This window comes from Buteo buteo, chromosome 4 (assembly GCF_964188355.1).
Source record: "Buteo buteo chromosome 4, bButBut1.hap1.1, whole genome shotgun sequence".
Lineage (NCBI taxonomy): Eukaryota > Metazoa > Chordata > Aves > Accipitriformes > Accipitridae > Buteo > Buteo buteo.
The window spans coordinates 29115968-29132531 of NC_134174.1; the positions used below are offsets into that span (position 1 = coordinate 29115968).

General features: G+C 41.5%; 1 protein-coding gene across 1 annotated transcript in view; it reads left to right on the plus strand.

Annotated features, from left to right (window-relative positions):
• The window catches only part of TET1 (tet methylcytosine dioxygenase 1), an 80093-nt gene that overhangs the window by 13490 nt on the left and 50039 nt on the right, over positions 1 to 16564 (plus strand). Inside the window, exon 3 of the mRNA XM_075025335.1 lies at positions 4637 to 4687. Within this exon, the coding sequence (XP_074881436.1) occupies positions 4637 to 4687 (51 nt within the window). The remainder of the gene's footprint in view (positions 1 to 4636; positions 4688 to 16564) is intronic.

Below are 16564 nucleotides of genomic sequence, written 5' to 3' on the forward strand. Positions count from 1 at the left end.
TTGGTGGAATGTAAGCATTTTTTGGACGTGATTCACTGGGAGGAGGTTGTAGGGGATAGACATGCTCTGCATGAGCATAGTTTAAACATTGATGTTTTGCCTTAAAGGGAATTATCTCTTCTCATTCTAACTAAACAATGCAAAAGTCACAATGAAGTCAATGAGGGTGCTGTACATTAAATGGCTGTAGGATAGCCAGTGCAGGGGTTGGCAGTCCACGTGTGCTGTTTAAAAAAGAAAAAGTGTTGGTTTCCCTTAAGAACTTAGGTGGATTTACAGTTATGGGGAGTAAGGACTGGCTGGTAGAAGCTGTGAATGTAGACTGAAGTGCATATTCCAACACACATGCCCATGTGTGCACAAGCATTCAACCCTCAGAGAGTATCGGTTGCATGTTTGGAGCTGGTGTTAGTTACATTACTGTTATTTTCATTAATTCACACATAATCCAGATAAAGATTTGAAAACTATATTGGACTTGAAAAATATCACTTAAAAATAACATCCACATAAACCTTCAGTGATACTTTTACCTTGCTGAATGTAATGAGTTTTGCAGGGACGTGATGTCATGAAAGTCTGGATAAAACATTGTGGGCTCTAGTTCACAGCCCCTGTGTGTAGCAATATTGTTACCTGCAATGCCCCTCTTCCTGAGGGATTCACGCCGTGGCTGCTTGGTTAGGAGTTGGTAAAGAAAAATTCTAAAATATATAGGGGGAAAAAAATTTCTGCTTACTGAATTTTTTGAAGAGCAGCCTGATAAATAAAAAACGTAAGCAAGCTTTGAAAAGAGGAGGGAAAAGGCTTTATATTAGGTTATTGTCCCTCTCAGAATGAGTAATGCAGGAATGCTTCGCAGTGAAAAGAGGCTTTGACAAGTTTACGTCCACGAGGGCGTGATGCTTCCACGTTTTTCCCTTGTCTTTCCAAGACTGCTGTTTTCTGAAATAGTGTAGCAGCCACTGAAGGCTATTTCACAGCTATTTTCTACCAAAAAGCATCTTTCACTTCAAGAAGCGGTCTGCTTTGCTTCCATTGCATCATCACACACGTTGAGGCCATCAGGATGCATCGCGATGTGGGGCAAGGATTTCGTAGGCTTCAAAGCCGGCACGTAGGTAGGGAAGGTGGTCCGTTATTTATTTTGTTTTCTCCTTGGAGAAAGGATTCCCGTTTTGCACAGGCAGGTGTTGCAGATGCAGCAGCACACGCTCAAGATGAAAACGCTGCCTTCTGGGTGCTTGCAGTCATCGGTCAAGTTGGCTGTGGTGCACGGTAGTTGTACTTTGTGCGTGCTGGGCTCTGGCAAGGTGGGTGGACTCGGCTCTCCTCTGGCTCCCAGCTGGCCAGCGCTCTCCTGGGCATAGCCATCGCGCTGGCCCTGGCCCGGGAAGGTGCCACGCTGAGCAGCTCCGCTTACCAAAGTGAACTTGCAGGGTTTCGTAACATGTCACTGGAGCTCCTCTTGCCCAAAAGGCCATAAACGTACACGGCTGCTGTAGAGCTGTGGGGAGCCCTCACCTCCAAAAGCTGCTTTCTGCAAGGCTTGCCAAGGTGCTTACGTTTTAAGATCCTGCCAGGGCAGGGAGCCCTCTTGGGCTGAAAGCATCTGCTGGGGAGAGCTTTAGTTCATATGGGGTAATGGACCATGTTAGGTTTAGTGGGACCTGGAGTCAAAAAAAAATGAAAACAAATCAGGTCACCAAGTGTAAGTTCACTGGGTTGACCAAGGTGTCTCGAGACGTCTTATTTAATAGCTGTAATTTGAGTAACACGGAAATATTAAATAACAATAAGGGCCTGCTTGCTTGTGGGTTTTTAACATGCTGCTGAAAACCCAGACATATTTAAAAAGGATGCTGCAATTAGAGTTGGTTGGGAACTTTCCAGCAAGCCATTCCTTGAATGGAAAATGCTGATTTAACAGGAAGCTTTCACAGCTACTATCTGTCTCGATGCAACTATTTTTGGGGAAAAGTTTCTCAAGATTCCAAATGAAATTTCTGTTTAAAACTTAAAAAGAGGGAGAGAATTATTGGAACAGCTTGGTGGTTAGGGCTTTTTGCCTGATGCAGACCGGGGGCTTGAACTTTGGTCTCCCACATCCCATCTGTCTCCTCTTGAATTTTTGAAAGGTTTGCTCTGCTTTGGAACACAACCAAGTGTTGAAATCTCAAAAAAATAAAAGCAAAATGGAATTCTTGTTTTCTAGCCAGACCTAGTTATAATCAAGAAATTTAGACTTTGTGGTATTTATTTTACAATAGACTCCAGAAATATTTAAGCCAGTTAAATCTTAAAATGAGTGCACATAAAAACACTCCTCTTGAATACGATACTCGAGAGTTTTGTAAGGGGATATAGCACATGGGCTGGAAGAGTTTGGTAACATGTGTGGCAAAGATGAGCAAAGCTGTGTACAGCCTGCCCCGCGGATGCAGGGCAGGGGGTTGACGTAGTGCAGTTTACTCTTATTTTACACACGCACGCTCCGTGGGTGAGTAAAAGAATTACAACTTGCACTTTGCCATTCTCTGTGATCCTGGGTGTGGACTATATTGCAGCCTAAATTACAGGGAAATGGGTTAGTCTGGGGTCTAGTTATTTTCAGAAGATGCGTTTTAAAAGTTGCCTCTTCACTGCTTCTTATTTTCTGTGCCAGTTCTTGCAGCTTTTATGGAGAAATTTTTATTTGAAGAGGTTTCTTTCCTTCCTTGCGTATGAGGACCCATCCTAACAGGAGGGGAAACTGTCTAACAAGGAAATCTGAAACTACCACCTAAGTGCTGTCCAGAGTACGCAACAAACCAGGGACTAAATCAGAATACGGGGTCTTAGGTTTCTAAGCAAACAAAATAACTTTTTTTTTTTTTTTTCTGGACCGCAAAGCATCTTAAGTAGCCAAAACTGCAAAGAAGAATCAGATCACCAAGTGTATGTACCTCTCTTGGGTTTTATTACGCTTAAAGACCCTTGTAGACTTGTGGTATTTTGGGAAAACATTACAAATCAGTACTTTTCTCTTACCTGATCCTAACTCCTATTTAATAAAGTACTGTGGTGCACCAAATGAGGAGCTTAAATACGAGGTAGCATCAGACCACAAAAATGAGCAACAGCTTTCTCTGACTTAATTGATAATGCCGCAGAACGAGTTGTGTGTTCCCATCCGCGCATTTGCAGTACTTCGCTGATCTGCACTGATAACCGGGTGGGAATTACACTTGTAATTTAGCAGTAGATAAAGAAAACAGTTTTAAATTGCACTCTGTGGCTGCTGAAAAGACATTCTTGCAGGTTTTTCATGCATAGCGTGTAAATCCACGGCCAACTTTCTGGTTTAGATGTCAACTGGAAATTGTTTCAGTAAATGCTTCAGTGGCTAGCGGCGCGTTGGAGGCGTCGTTATTTGTTTGTTGCCCACGGTCAGCAAGCGTCTGCGTGATCCCCTAGGGCCCGGTGTGAAAACTTGCGGTAGAGCTGTGCCCCCTCCATCCTTCTTCCACCCGGACGAATGTTTTTAAGCGGGCGCGGAGGCGAGGGAAATTAATTGGGTGTTATTGTTTATCAGAAAGCCTGTTCTCGCCGCAATCCGTCAGCAGACGTGTTCTGTTCGATGCCACAGCGAGAGGTGAAGACGGAGCCTGCGGGCGGGCGGGGAGGGATTTCCACGCCGCGGGAGCCCCACGCACGACCGACGGCGCACCCCTGCCTCAGCACACCCCCCGTTTTGCAGGACGGGGGTCCGGGTCTGGCCCTGGCCCGCCCGCGCTTTGCCGCCCGCTCCCTGCCCTGCTTGCGCACATGCGCGGGGGCGGGCGCGCGCACCTCCGCCCGTGCACGGGGGCGCGGGCGGGCGGGCACGCGCGCGCGGGTGCGCTGAGGCCGTGTCCTCGCCTGACCCCGCGTGTAACAGCCCTGACGGAGCCGAAAGACACACACACACACACACACCCCGGGACTACTGCCCGGCTGCGTGTCCCACCTCACACGCACACCCCACGCACCCCACCCCCCCCCCCCGCACTTCCCCTCAGCACCTCCGCCGCGCGCGCGTGGCGGCGGCGGCTCCGCGTCCGCAGGCGCGGGGAGTCCGTGCCGCCTCTTGGCGGCGGCCGCCGCGGCGCCCCGCACAGGAGACCCTTTGTTTGGGCAGGGCCGGCGGGAGCGCGGGAGGAGGCCGGTGGGGTGGGGAGCGCTCAGCCGCGGGGCCGCGGCCGCCCCATTGGCTGGGACGGTCCGGCGGCTCCTGACGGCGGCGGCGGCGGCGGCGCGCCCGCCGCGCGGGTGCGCGCCGCGGAGCCGCACGAGGCTCGCGCCCGCGACGCCGCCTGGAGGAGGGCGCCGCTGCGGCAGGAAGCAAGATGGCCGCCTCGTGGGCGCCGCTGTGAGGAATGCGGGGCACCAGCGAGGCCGGCTGCAGGGGGGCGGCGGGGCCTCTCCCCTCGGCCGTCTCCGGCGTCGCCGTGTGTCGGGGTGGCGGCGGAGGGGCCGCGTAGAGCCTCCGTACAGCCCTCTAAAGTGCCGCATGTAAAGCATTCCGGGTATTTAAGAAATCTTGCAGTTTGATAATAAAATCGGAGGTGTCTGCCTTTGTGACCACAACTTATTCTGCAATTTGATGTTTTTTTAGGTTCTAACTGAAAACAAAAGGCCTCAGAGGAGGAAGCAAAGAGTTTTAAAGGTAACCGATGATTGCTTTAATATTTATCCCCTCCCGTTTTAAGCAGCGTTTTCTTGTCATATACATTAGGAAGCCAAAGGGTTAACTTCTGGGAAGCGGCGCTTTCCAGCTATTCAGGAGATTAGCTAATTTTAAAAGCGCAGAACATGTTCTTTTTTTCCCCTCTTTCTCTCCAGCATGTTGTGTACATATTTGAATCTTTCTGCACATGTCTGCAGACCAAAAGTTTGCTTTCCATTGCATTGAAGATTCACTTCAATTTTCTCTATTCCTAGTTTCATACTTCCAAAGGTAGCAGTTGAATGTTGGTGGGGATTTTAGTATACCGATTTTATGGCATCTGAAATTTAATGTGAGAAGCCCGTGTTAGAATGCAAACCAAATTGACAAAAGTGGAAGTTTTATGCTTATGTTACTGTAGTTTTGATTTCCTTTTTTCTTTAAACTTTAGTACACCTTAAGTGAAACTGAAAATTCTGTAAACTTAAAACAGCCTTCAGTTTCACGTGGTAACACGTTTCTTCAAGATTTTTAAGATGGCTATCTTTCATGGTAACAAAAGATTGGTGTTTCAAATGGAAATGTTTTAGCCTTTATAACAAAATACAGGCTTCTGGCTTGTTACAGTCATGGCTGATGTTTTTTTAAAAAAGTAGCAGGTAGCACATCGATATTGCATCTTTTGGTCTTTAGAATATTTTGGATAGAAATCATTAATTCTGTTGTTGCAAACTAACATGTTGGAGGATGGATGGTGCGAGTAAGATGGATGGTAGGTGTAAGAGGAAGCGAAGGAAAAAGAAAAAAAATGTTAGACTTTGTAGAACTATTGTCTTATGCCAACTAAATGTAATGTAAGATAGTTTAGTATTGTTTCAGTACATTAAACTTTCAGAAGTTATTGGACATAGTGGATTTGATAAATGCTGAATGTCTGTGGTGTAATTTTATTTGAAAACATCCCAATTTCTTACCAGTTTTGTCATCACTGTTACACATTACAGAAACTTGCTTAAAGGAGTTACAATTTTATAAGACAAAGCAAAGTTACAAGTTAAGATTAAGTAAGGAGCAAATAACCTTATTTGACTTGCAAGTATGTCCAGCCTCAAGGATGTCTGTCATCTCATGTGGGAGTAGTTGTGCTAACCACCTCCTTGTATGCTAACAGTAATTGTGATTGTACGACACTAGCAAGTGCTTTTTTCTTGCGTTAAATATATCAGTCCATTAAAAAATTAGCATTTTTCATTAAGTCAAGAATATGCTTTTAATTATTCATTTTAATTACCAACGCTCTTGTAATACAGCGCATAGATGTAGTTAAAACTTTAGCATTTGTTCATTCTATGTTTTGCGCTGTTGATAGTAGTGTGCAAAATAAGGATGGTTTGTAAATGAGGTGTTCAACTTTGTAACGTGTAATTGGTATGGCACCTGTTCTGTCAAAGTGTGAAAAATCTTCTTTTTGGTGGTAGGCAGATATGTTGTTATTAGGCGTCTGTCTACAGCATGGGTTCATAGTGGGTCTTCAGATTTTTCTCTTTGAGTTCATTTTGCCACTCTTTCTGATTTGATGGCAGTGCAGGTTGCTATGTAATATGATGCTGTCATTCCTTTCCTTTCCAAAAAGCCTTCTGAAGAGTTTTTTTTCCCTTGGCTCTTAAATGGAAAGTCTTGTCTTGTTTTTGTGCGCGCGCGTAGTATTGTATATTAGTCATTAGACTTGTGTTTATTTCTGGTTTGACTTTTCCTTTGCTGAATTGATTCAGCAGTGTTTCCTCTTTTAGGTACTGTTTTTAGGTTTTAGGTACTGTTCTTTGTGTTTTCTGGTATTTGTGTTTGTTTTGTGGTGCTGAAGTGTATTTCGTAAGAGTTTGTTCACTTGCATCCACCAAGTAAGGCACGGTACCCCTGAAGTGGTACCCCTGAAGGCATCTCGTTAAATGTCTAGGTTGGGGTTGGTGGTGTTTTCCTTTGTTTTTGGAGGGGAGGAGGGAGGTTGGTCATCTTAAGTTACATTGCAGCTCTCTGTCAGCTGCAATAAACTTAGAAAAAGCTACATAATTTGCAGACTTCTTTACAAGGACATTTTTAGAAATACAGCGTTCCGGTATATGACTTTCTAACCTGGCTTCTGTTATTGGCGGGACTGCCATGTAAAGTGGTATTGTCATATCTATTGAATTATAGCTTCAATGTTTGATCTAATGATCGGTAGTGATAGAGGGCATCTGACCAGTGACACTTTCAAAATTTTGACAGCGTATTTCTTCTTTTTTTTTTTTCTTTGTATTTTGCTTCAAATAGTATTGTAAACTTTCTTTAAGGAGGATCTGTAGGACTGTTTTCCAGTAATACATGGAGTTAGTATTTTTCTAATACTCCTAAGTTTTTGTAGATGCACATTTATTTAATTGGAGGGCTAGTGCTCTTTCTAATTGTGCTTCTTAGGACTAACATATTTACAAATTCTTCTCTACCGGGTGAAAATAAGCAGTGCTTTTCCTGTTGAAAACAGGTTGGACAGATATAAACATTAAGACTAAAAGTAATGCATACTATTATACTGTACCTTTCAATTATTATTTGTCATTTTCCACACTTGTGTTTTAATGCTTCTTTCTGGTTATTTGAGGAGTCATTGAGGAAATTCCTCTGTGCCATAAATACTGTATTAGGTTCTTCATGTTTATTGTGAAAGAACATCTGAAATATTCATTACTTCTAGCAAGCAAATGCTCATTGAAGAAAGAGTCTTTGTGAGTTCATAGTAATGGATACTAAGGAAGGAATATACTCATGGTTTTTCTTACCGTTCGTATTATGTGTTTTCCCCAGTTAAGCAGGCACTTCTTTGATTTTATTCCTGATAATGCAAAGTCTATATAGAAGTGATTCATACTTAAAAATTCATTTGCCTGCATTTCAGAAGGCCTGTTATACATCTTGCTTCACTTACTATAATTTTCCTTTTAGCCACTTAGCAGTGTTCTCACTCAGTTTGGGCAGTGCAGTGCACCTCTCCTTAACAGTGGGGAAATGTTTGCAGCCACGTGCAAGTTTATTAACACAGAGCTCAGAAGAATGGGACAGTTGAACATGGCATCCCATTGTCAGCGGAATCTACACTTATCAGGTATAGACAGCAGTGGCACCAGTAAGGAAACCTCACACAGGTCAAGATACAGCTGATGAAGAAGTACAGTCAGTCGTCTTTCTACTAGGTTCTGTGGAGCCAAGGCTACCATTTGGATGGCTGCAGATGTTTGCTGCATTGATGGAGAGATAAAAAAAAAAAAAAAAAAAAGAGAAAAGGAAAAAAAAAAAAAAGGAAGAGACAGTGAGAGAGATCCAGAATAATAGATGCAGTGCTAAGTGAGTATTATAACTGCATGCACATTTTTTGTTCTCTGACTGATGCTGTTTGCGTGTTTATGCATAAACACTATAATGGTAATTGTGTGCACCGGGAAAGTGCGAACGATGCCTGCTAAACTCTGTGGAGTCTGTTCTGTTTAAGCCAAGCCAAAAGCCAGAGATGACTCAGTATCTAGAACTTTTGGTTTATAAACATCATGTTAGGAACCAGTAAAAGTTTCATTTCCATCAAAGGTACAGATATATACTTGAGCACTCTTAATTTTTCTGTTCCACACATACAAAGCATAGTCTGTCTTATCAAAAACAACTTTAAAATGTAAAGTTGGTTTGGCAGACCTGCTGTCGCCCTTTTTACGATGCAGTTTTAGTTATGCTGCTTAAAGAAATTAAAAAACCACTTTTTTGTCAAGGTCATATATGTGTTAAGAGTTAAGGAAAGTAACTGCTAATGTTCATGATAATGCTTTGAGTGAGCATGGATTGAACTGACTTTGAACATTTATTCTAAATTATGGTGTATGTTTTAGTGCAAAATATCTACCAGAATATTTAGCTGGAAGAAATTAAAATTTATTACTTTTTTTCCCCTTTAAAATCTAAAGATAAGAACAAGTCAGTGGATGGAATTGCACTGCAGTGGAATTTTACAGAGGAAGAAGACAGAACGGTGTAATACAAGTTGGAAAGGATGTCGTCCAGAAAATACTTATCTTATTCTTTGTGTTTCTTGAAGGGACATTATCACATTGGAATGTATTCCTTCAGCAAATACCCATTAAAATGGCTTTGAGTACTGGTTGAAAGTGTCTGCCTATTTCTTACGTGCCTTTTTGCTCCCTTTTTTTGATAGGGGGAGCTTACTTTTGGTATGTGAGTGGCCTACACTAATTAGTTAACTTTTATTTTTAGAAATAAGATAAATAGGTACATTAGCTGTTACCTTAGTTTAAAAAAAACTAGGTATCATTTTTTGAAAGGAATGTTCTTCTATTTTTGACCTTTTTCGAGCTGGATGTGTGTCTGTCTAAATGGGATTAAATTTTTTTTTGCTCTTGGTAGGCTCACACACCTCACTTGATGTCAGCAGGCACAATTATGGTTGTAATTTGGTAGCACACTTCCACGTGCAGCCTTTCCAGCGCTTCCACATGAATGCACTCGTGAACATATGAAGCACTTCCATATTTTGTTTGTACAGTACTGCTAAGATTACTCACGTATGTAGACATTTTTTGAATGGAGTCCTAACAAAGAAGGCCTTTGTAAATGGTCTGTAAATTATTAATCTTACCCTAGTAATTTTCTAATCCTTAATTTTTCCAGCCAGTTTCTGGGGGAGTTGAAGACTGTTCCTTCTGGACTTCTTCCTGTGGTGCAGAGTGAGCTGGACAGGACGCAGAGAAGCTCTCCTTCCCTTGCCCCCTACTCCTGTAGAGCTCCCTTACTTCAGTGCTGCTCCTTCCCCCATTCACCACCTCCTCAGGACCCTTGCACTGCTTGCTCAGCAGCACCATCATGCTACTCTTTGCCCCCACAACCCAACTCCCCCAAATGTTGAGGGAAGAAAGGGACACTGTCCTTTGAGAGGACAGGGAGGTGTAGGGTTTTCTCTTTTAAATCATTTGTTGCTGTGGTGGACAATGCCACTCCTCCTCTTCTCAGGGAATGGTGGAGGCAGAGGCACGATGAGGCTGGGAAGTGTTGAGTAAGGCTGGCCTGAACCTAGTGATTACAGTGGTTTTGGAGGGATTTTGCACATTTTGAATCACTATTTATTTGTAGATCTTGACTGTCACTCTGTGTTTTAGTGCAGTGCTGGGTCTTCCACTTTAGTGGATTTAGAAGTGGAGCTTCTTAAAAAGGCAGAAAATGTGTTTGTGATCAAAAACGTCATGGAACAATTAGTAAAAGTAACATAATTTGTGGAAAGGAAGGAAAATGTATGTGTGTAGATGAAGGTCAGTTGGATAGGTGTATTGATATATTGTTTAGGTACTCTTAATGAAGTTACAGCATTACAAAATAAGCACTGGTTTCCTATTCCAGGTATGTTTAGTTAATATTATTTGTATTCACTACTGAATTATGAGCTTTATTGAATACTTGCACTTGCTGTATGTAATGTAGGCATTGAAATAATTGAGATGGCTTTGCAAATTCCAGAAATTTGTTGTCAGTTTGCCGTTTGTCCATACATTTATAGACAGGAATATCGAGAAAATCCTTTGAAAATGGACACTACTTGTTTAGAATCTGATACTGTATTGCTAAGCAAGTTTGGTTTTTGCATTTAGTAACTGATGTGGGAGAAAACCAGTGAGAATCCCCAAACTTAACTTGAGCAGCAGCAGATTTTCACTTCTGTGATTTTTTTTTTTCTTTCTGCAATGTTATACTAAGATTTTTATATTTAGTGTTACTGAGTATGAGAAAGGTAATTTAGCAGATACTACTCCAGCAATCTCTCCCATTGACACTAGTAGGAGCCTTGCCTATGTGAAGAACAAAAGATTTAATTCCTGCTAAAATAAATTCCTAATTAATTATAGGGTTTTGTTTGGGAGGTAAGAAGAATCCAAGCATTCTTATAAAGGTGTTTTCTTTTAAAATGTCAAATACATGAAACGTAACCCCTATCAAGAAAAAAGAAAACAGAAATTACATATAAGGTACTAATAATAATCACTTTTCATTAATCTATGTAAAATCAGTATGTCGAATATATTTGGCTGTCCTTGTTGTCCCTTTAGAATATTAGGATTTTTCAAGGCTGACTTAAAATTGAGTGGTTCGTGTCTTCACACTTGACTGTGAATTCCTTTCTCGGTTGGTGTTTTGTTGGCATCATCTATATTGTATTATAATTTAATTGATGCTCTGTAGTAAAATTTGGATCTATGTTTAATTTTCCTAAAATAAAGGTTTTGCTGAACTTCTGAATAAGAGGAAAAATTTCTGTGTATTTAAAAATGTAAAGCATTTACTTTTGTGACAGATGGTCACTGTCTGAATTCTGCAACACAACCACCACTGTTGCAGTGCTGCTCCAGAACTTCATTGCTGTTATTCCAGTATGTGAGTGAAAGTTGGTACTCCTTTAAAGAGTGGAAGTTACATACAGTGTAAATTCCATTTTGAGCTTTATTTAAAACCATAGGTGTGCTAGCTCTGATCGAGACAGAAGAGAAACATCATTTGCCATTTGTTAGACTTTTTTCCTCATGAGAATAAGCAAAACATAGATGCAAAATCCTGAATAGTGCTGCAGCCTTGTAGCTTGGTCGCTTAAGTGATCAACATGACTATTTTTCTTTCTTTTACCTGAATTACCTTTAGTTGTTCCTCTGACATACCTGTTATGACTTTTCTATTGTTCAAGAGTATTAGTTCTTCCGTTTAGTCTTGTGGCCTCTCATCAACTTTAAAACCAGGTTAGAATATGCCCATAATATAAATGTTTAAATTTGGAGAAGACTTGTGTGTGACTTGTTGCATTGTGTATTTGGGACCAGTGCTGGTATTTCAGAGTGAGGGGAAAATAGGATATAGGTGTGTGAGGGCTGGTTAGCATTGTTAACTTACAGTTTTGTATGGCCTCAGCAGATCTGGTCTGAGAGAGCTACCGGCATGTAGCAACTTGTAAAGAACATAATTGGTTGTACAACAGCTGGTTAGGCACTTGAACTGGGCCCTAGATTAAGGGGCTGAGCATCTTCCTGGTTAGATCATAGGAACTGCAATGTTAATGCTGTTACCTTAGCAGTTCAGATCTTTACTGAACTGAAACTGAAGGAAAATTATTAACTTGTATCAGTTTGGTTCACATATGGTAAACCCAGGCAAGATCATTGTGGTCACTTGTTGCTGAGAGGTTGTAAGACTGTATCAACTTATTTGGATTAAGCATCATGTTTTAAAAATAGCTCAACTTGAATTTGAAAATTCCCAAGGATGAAAAGTGCATCAAAACACCTAACAAGATGCTTAAAAGATTCTTTACTCTTTCTCTGCCCCTCTGCAAAAATGTGCACCCTAGTTCAAGGCCAGACTTTTCTGGCCTTAAAGTCACTGAGTCTTGTTATACTTTTGTCTGCTAGAACAAGGAGCCTTCTGTTATCAGCTTTCTTTTCCACGTAGACTTAGCTGCAGTTTGTGGCTTTTCAGTTTTCTTTTTCTTTGGTAAATTGTAGAGAGTGAACTTGAGGCTTTCACTTCAAGATGTTTCAATCCTTTGTCATTCTCATGGTCCTCCAAGCCCTCTCCAGCATATCAATGTCTTGCTTGAATTGGGTATGCCAGAACTGGACGCTTTATTCCACTAGCAGGTGCAAAAGTGCCAAGTACAGGATAGAAAGTAACCCGTCTTTTCCTAATTATATTGTTATTTATGCACCCAAGAATCTCACTAACCCTTTCAGCCATAAAGTTGCAATAGGAGTTTCTATAGTTACTGCACAGTTGATTATTGACCATGTTAATGTTGTCCTTAAAGGCATTGCTTTCTAAGATAAAACCTGCGTTTTGTAAATATAGTCCCATGTCTTTGCTGCTAGATACACAACTTCACCTTTAGCTGTATTGAAATGTGCTTGCAGCTGGCTTGCCAGTTAATTTAGGAAGCATCATGTCTGATCTTTTAATTATTTGTTATTCTTCTACCAGTATTAATATCACTGTTCTTTCAGATCATTGCTAAAAATGTTATACATAGCTGCAATGTGTTCCCTGAAGACCCTGTTACACTGTGATGATTCTCCATTTACAGTTAAGGGCCAGGCAGTACTTTCTTAATGCTGTGGTGATGGTTTCATAAATGAGTAGACCACAAGAGACATTAACTAGGATGGATAAATTCAAAGACTGGATTTCTTTCATCTCTGCTTTTGAGTTAAAGCACATTAGGGGAAGGTTGTGTTAGGGAATACATATTGCTGCTGATTGTATCATTTTTCTTTTGTGGCTTAATTGAGTGCTATATTTTCCAGAGCTGCCAGTGTCTCTTTGAGTGCTCACTTTCAATGTTGAAGACAAATGATTGAGTCATTCAAAACACCAGTAAAAAACAAACCAAACCAAACCAAACAAAAGCCACCAAACAAGATGCTTGTTTTTGTTTGCTTCTGTGTCAGAGAAAATACTGTACTGGTTGGGCTTTTTTTCTTTCTTAACACACCTACTTCTTGGGTGCCTGTGTAGGAGAATGGGCTGTCGTTCACTCTGTATTTTTTCTTGCTCCTGTTTGTAGCTTTCACAACCTAGAGCTCAGGGTTGATGGAAACAACAATTTAAATTTGTGGCTGAGAGGGGCTATTTCCAAGTAGTAATCCAATAAATACTCTTCTCTGGGGGTCACCATTTGAAGCCTTTAGAGCTAGAATTAGTATCCTGTAGTTTTTCATTTTGTTAGTAAGTGCATCCTTAGGGTCTGATACTGGAGATCTTCTTTGTAAGTGGTCTCACTGAAGTGGTTACACACAGTGGGCAGGACTGTGGTAATAGTGTAGGAGAGAAAATGAAGAGAGCAAAGGTGTAAAGACTTCAAGGCCATAATGTTCTAATTCCTCATGGAAAGACAAGATAAGGAACTTTTCTGGTGGGAAAGCTGCCTAGTGTTTGAAGAACATAGCAAAGAGGATATAAATGGAGATAAAATGGAGATGAAACTGAGGAGAGAGCTAAGCTGAAGCTTGGAGAATGTTCTTTGCTGTTGCTACGGATATGAAAAAAAACCCCACCATTAACGAGAGCAGACTTCCCAGCTGTTGTAAGATTCAGTGCGAAGTGGTACCTCCTGTGATACTGAAGTTGGTGGCTTTGGGCGGATTTGATACTTGGGGGCAGGGGAGTTGGGAGTGAGGGGGATCCCTCCAGGAAAGCCTGGGCATCCTAAGCGATCTCTGCTGCACATCCTAGGTCAGGTCACTTTCTCCGGATTTGCAGAACCTCTTGTTCCCCTGAGTTTCTGTACAAACCAGCCTCTCTGCTAAAATTTGTCTATGTCATTTTGCCAAGAGTAGAGGTTATTTGCTTTGATCGCAAGAGCTTCTAAACTACAGAATTATTATCTGTCCTGTCCCTCAGTGCCGTCTGTGAACGTTGTTCTCTTGAAGAACAAAACATCTTGTATATGCAGGCTGTGTTACACTACTAAAGGGCCCCAATCTGTTTCTCTGAACGAAGACCTATAGAAATTGTGCCTTACTTAAACTGCTGTATAACTGCGTTATACTAAGAGACCGTTTCACGTCCATGGTTCTTACATAAGTGTGGTGGTAATTGCTTTATGCCTCTGGTGAGGTTTGTGGGAATATGCCTCAGCTTGCAGCTTGGCCCCTTCTCAGCTGTTCTCCTCTCTCTCCTGGTAGCCTGCTTGGAAACCTGCTCAGGCTGCAGCCTTGGGCAGCAACTTACAGCATGTTGCTGTTGTCTGTGTTACGCTAGTCACACATGAAGTAGCGTGGTCTAAAATAGAAGTTTATCCTTAAATGTATTATTGTATCTGTGTTTATTTTGAAATGCAAAAAAACTTGGCTGTACTTAGAAGGTGGCCTATACTTTCAATAGCATCCTGCCTTACATTCGTCTCTGTTCTAACCAGTGCATGGCTTTCTGCATAGCACTCAGCATAAGCAACTCTTTCTCCACACCTGTGCTCTCTGTCTCCCCATCCCGTGTCCTGTCCAGATCTTATCTCCTTATCCCTGTATGTTGGTCCCGTACAGTGCAAGTCCTGGATTCCACTGAGTTTCTGCATGTCCTGGGGAGCAGACGCTGCAAGGTAGGAATAAATTGCATAGGAGTAAATTGCTGCTGGTCAGCTGGCTGGTGCTTTCTTATCTCTTGGTGAAGCAGTGACATCTGACAGTTGGACCATGAAGAAAACACCCTGTTCGAATGTTAGATGAAGTATGTTTGGGTTTTTTTCCAAACAGTTTTTCTGAAAGAAAACTTCTGTTGTGGTATTTGAGCTCTGAGGAGCTGCCAGCTCTGTGCCAACGTGGAAGGGCATGTGGGGCTGGCTACGTGGCTGCAGACACTGCAGCAGGATCCAAACTTACCCATTGCACTGCAATGGAAGAGATGCAAAGTGCAAGCACTTCTCACCCACTTGTCCTTTTATGTTGGTGAATGTTGTGACCTTGGAAGAACTGCCTTTCTGGACATCCTGGTTATTGGCACAAGCTAGGAGGTGCAATCATTTTTTGATATGTTGAGTACTGTATTGTTGTGGGGACCTGGGCAAAATCCTATAGGGAGGACTAGTTAGGGGGACTTGGCATAGGTTATCTTGTGATTTGTCACAACTTGCTCGTAGAGCCATTTTATCAGTAGTTGATCTGGGCATCATCTGTTATTTCTGGTTTATGGGAATAATTGTTTCTGGTTGTGTCCTTTAGTACAGTATGTGTTGTTACCACCTATAGAGGTTTGAAGCAAGAGATGTAAACCTGTGGCCTACTCTCTGTTGTACAGAAGATGTGGAAATGTCTTTAGGGTAGCTTTAGCATTGTATTTTGATTGTGAATTGGTGAAGTCTTTGCATTACCTCAGAGGCATCTTGTGTTAAAAGAAAACTTAATATTGAAGTCTGACCCTTTTCAGAATGGTGAAATGATTTACTCTAACTGGCTTTTTATGTGTGCTGGAAGCATTAGCTCATGGAGTGAATTTTCTGTGTGTGTATATATATGTGTGCGTGTGTGTGTGTGTGTATACGAGAGAATGTCTGGTTGAAGTTTAAGTAATACAGCAATGGCTACGGCAGACTATACTGTATTGTTTGGGGCCTTATAGCACTAACTACTGCAGAATCTAAGCTTGAGCGAGATTTGTTGGTGTTTGATGCCTCCAGACAGAGTGGTGCTCTCCTTAATGAGGAAGAGAGGAAATTACTTTTATTGATCCGGTTTATTCTTCAGCTTTTCATTACACTTGTGTAAAAGATTTAGAAGTCAATCAGATCAGACTTCTGTGCTTAACTTCCATTAATTTTAAGACTGTTACTTGGAATTGTGGTACTCTTGTCTGTAGTTTTCCCTACATTTTTTTTGAGTCGTGATTCAGGACTTAAAGATAGATTGCTCCTAGGTTGTTCAGCTGCAAAAGGTTTTTGCTGAGCTATTACTTTTGGTCTGCCAGACTTGCATTGAGGAAAAGAATCAAATGAGCTCTGCCCCTGCTAGTAAGTCTGCGTTTCTTTTTATGTTGGGAAACAATAACTTCATATATTAAACAGAAAAGGCCACTGGAAAGTCTGGTAAAGAGAGGAAAGAAAAAGGTATTTTTTAGGATTCATTGCAGTTCAGTAACAGAAGAGAAAAAGCAACGTAGTGCTCAAAAGGAAGAGAGTTTGATTTAAAAGAAAATATATCTGATTTTATGATAATATTTATTCTTTGTGTGGAAAAACAAAATATGAACCAAATCGTGCCAATGATATGATTCATCTGGTTCTTTTTTCTTCCTCATTGCATGTGGGCAGCTTCCAGTAAT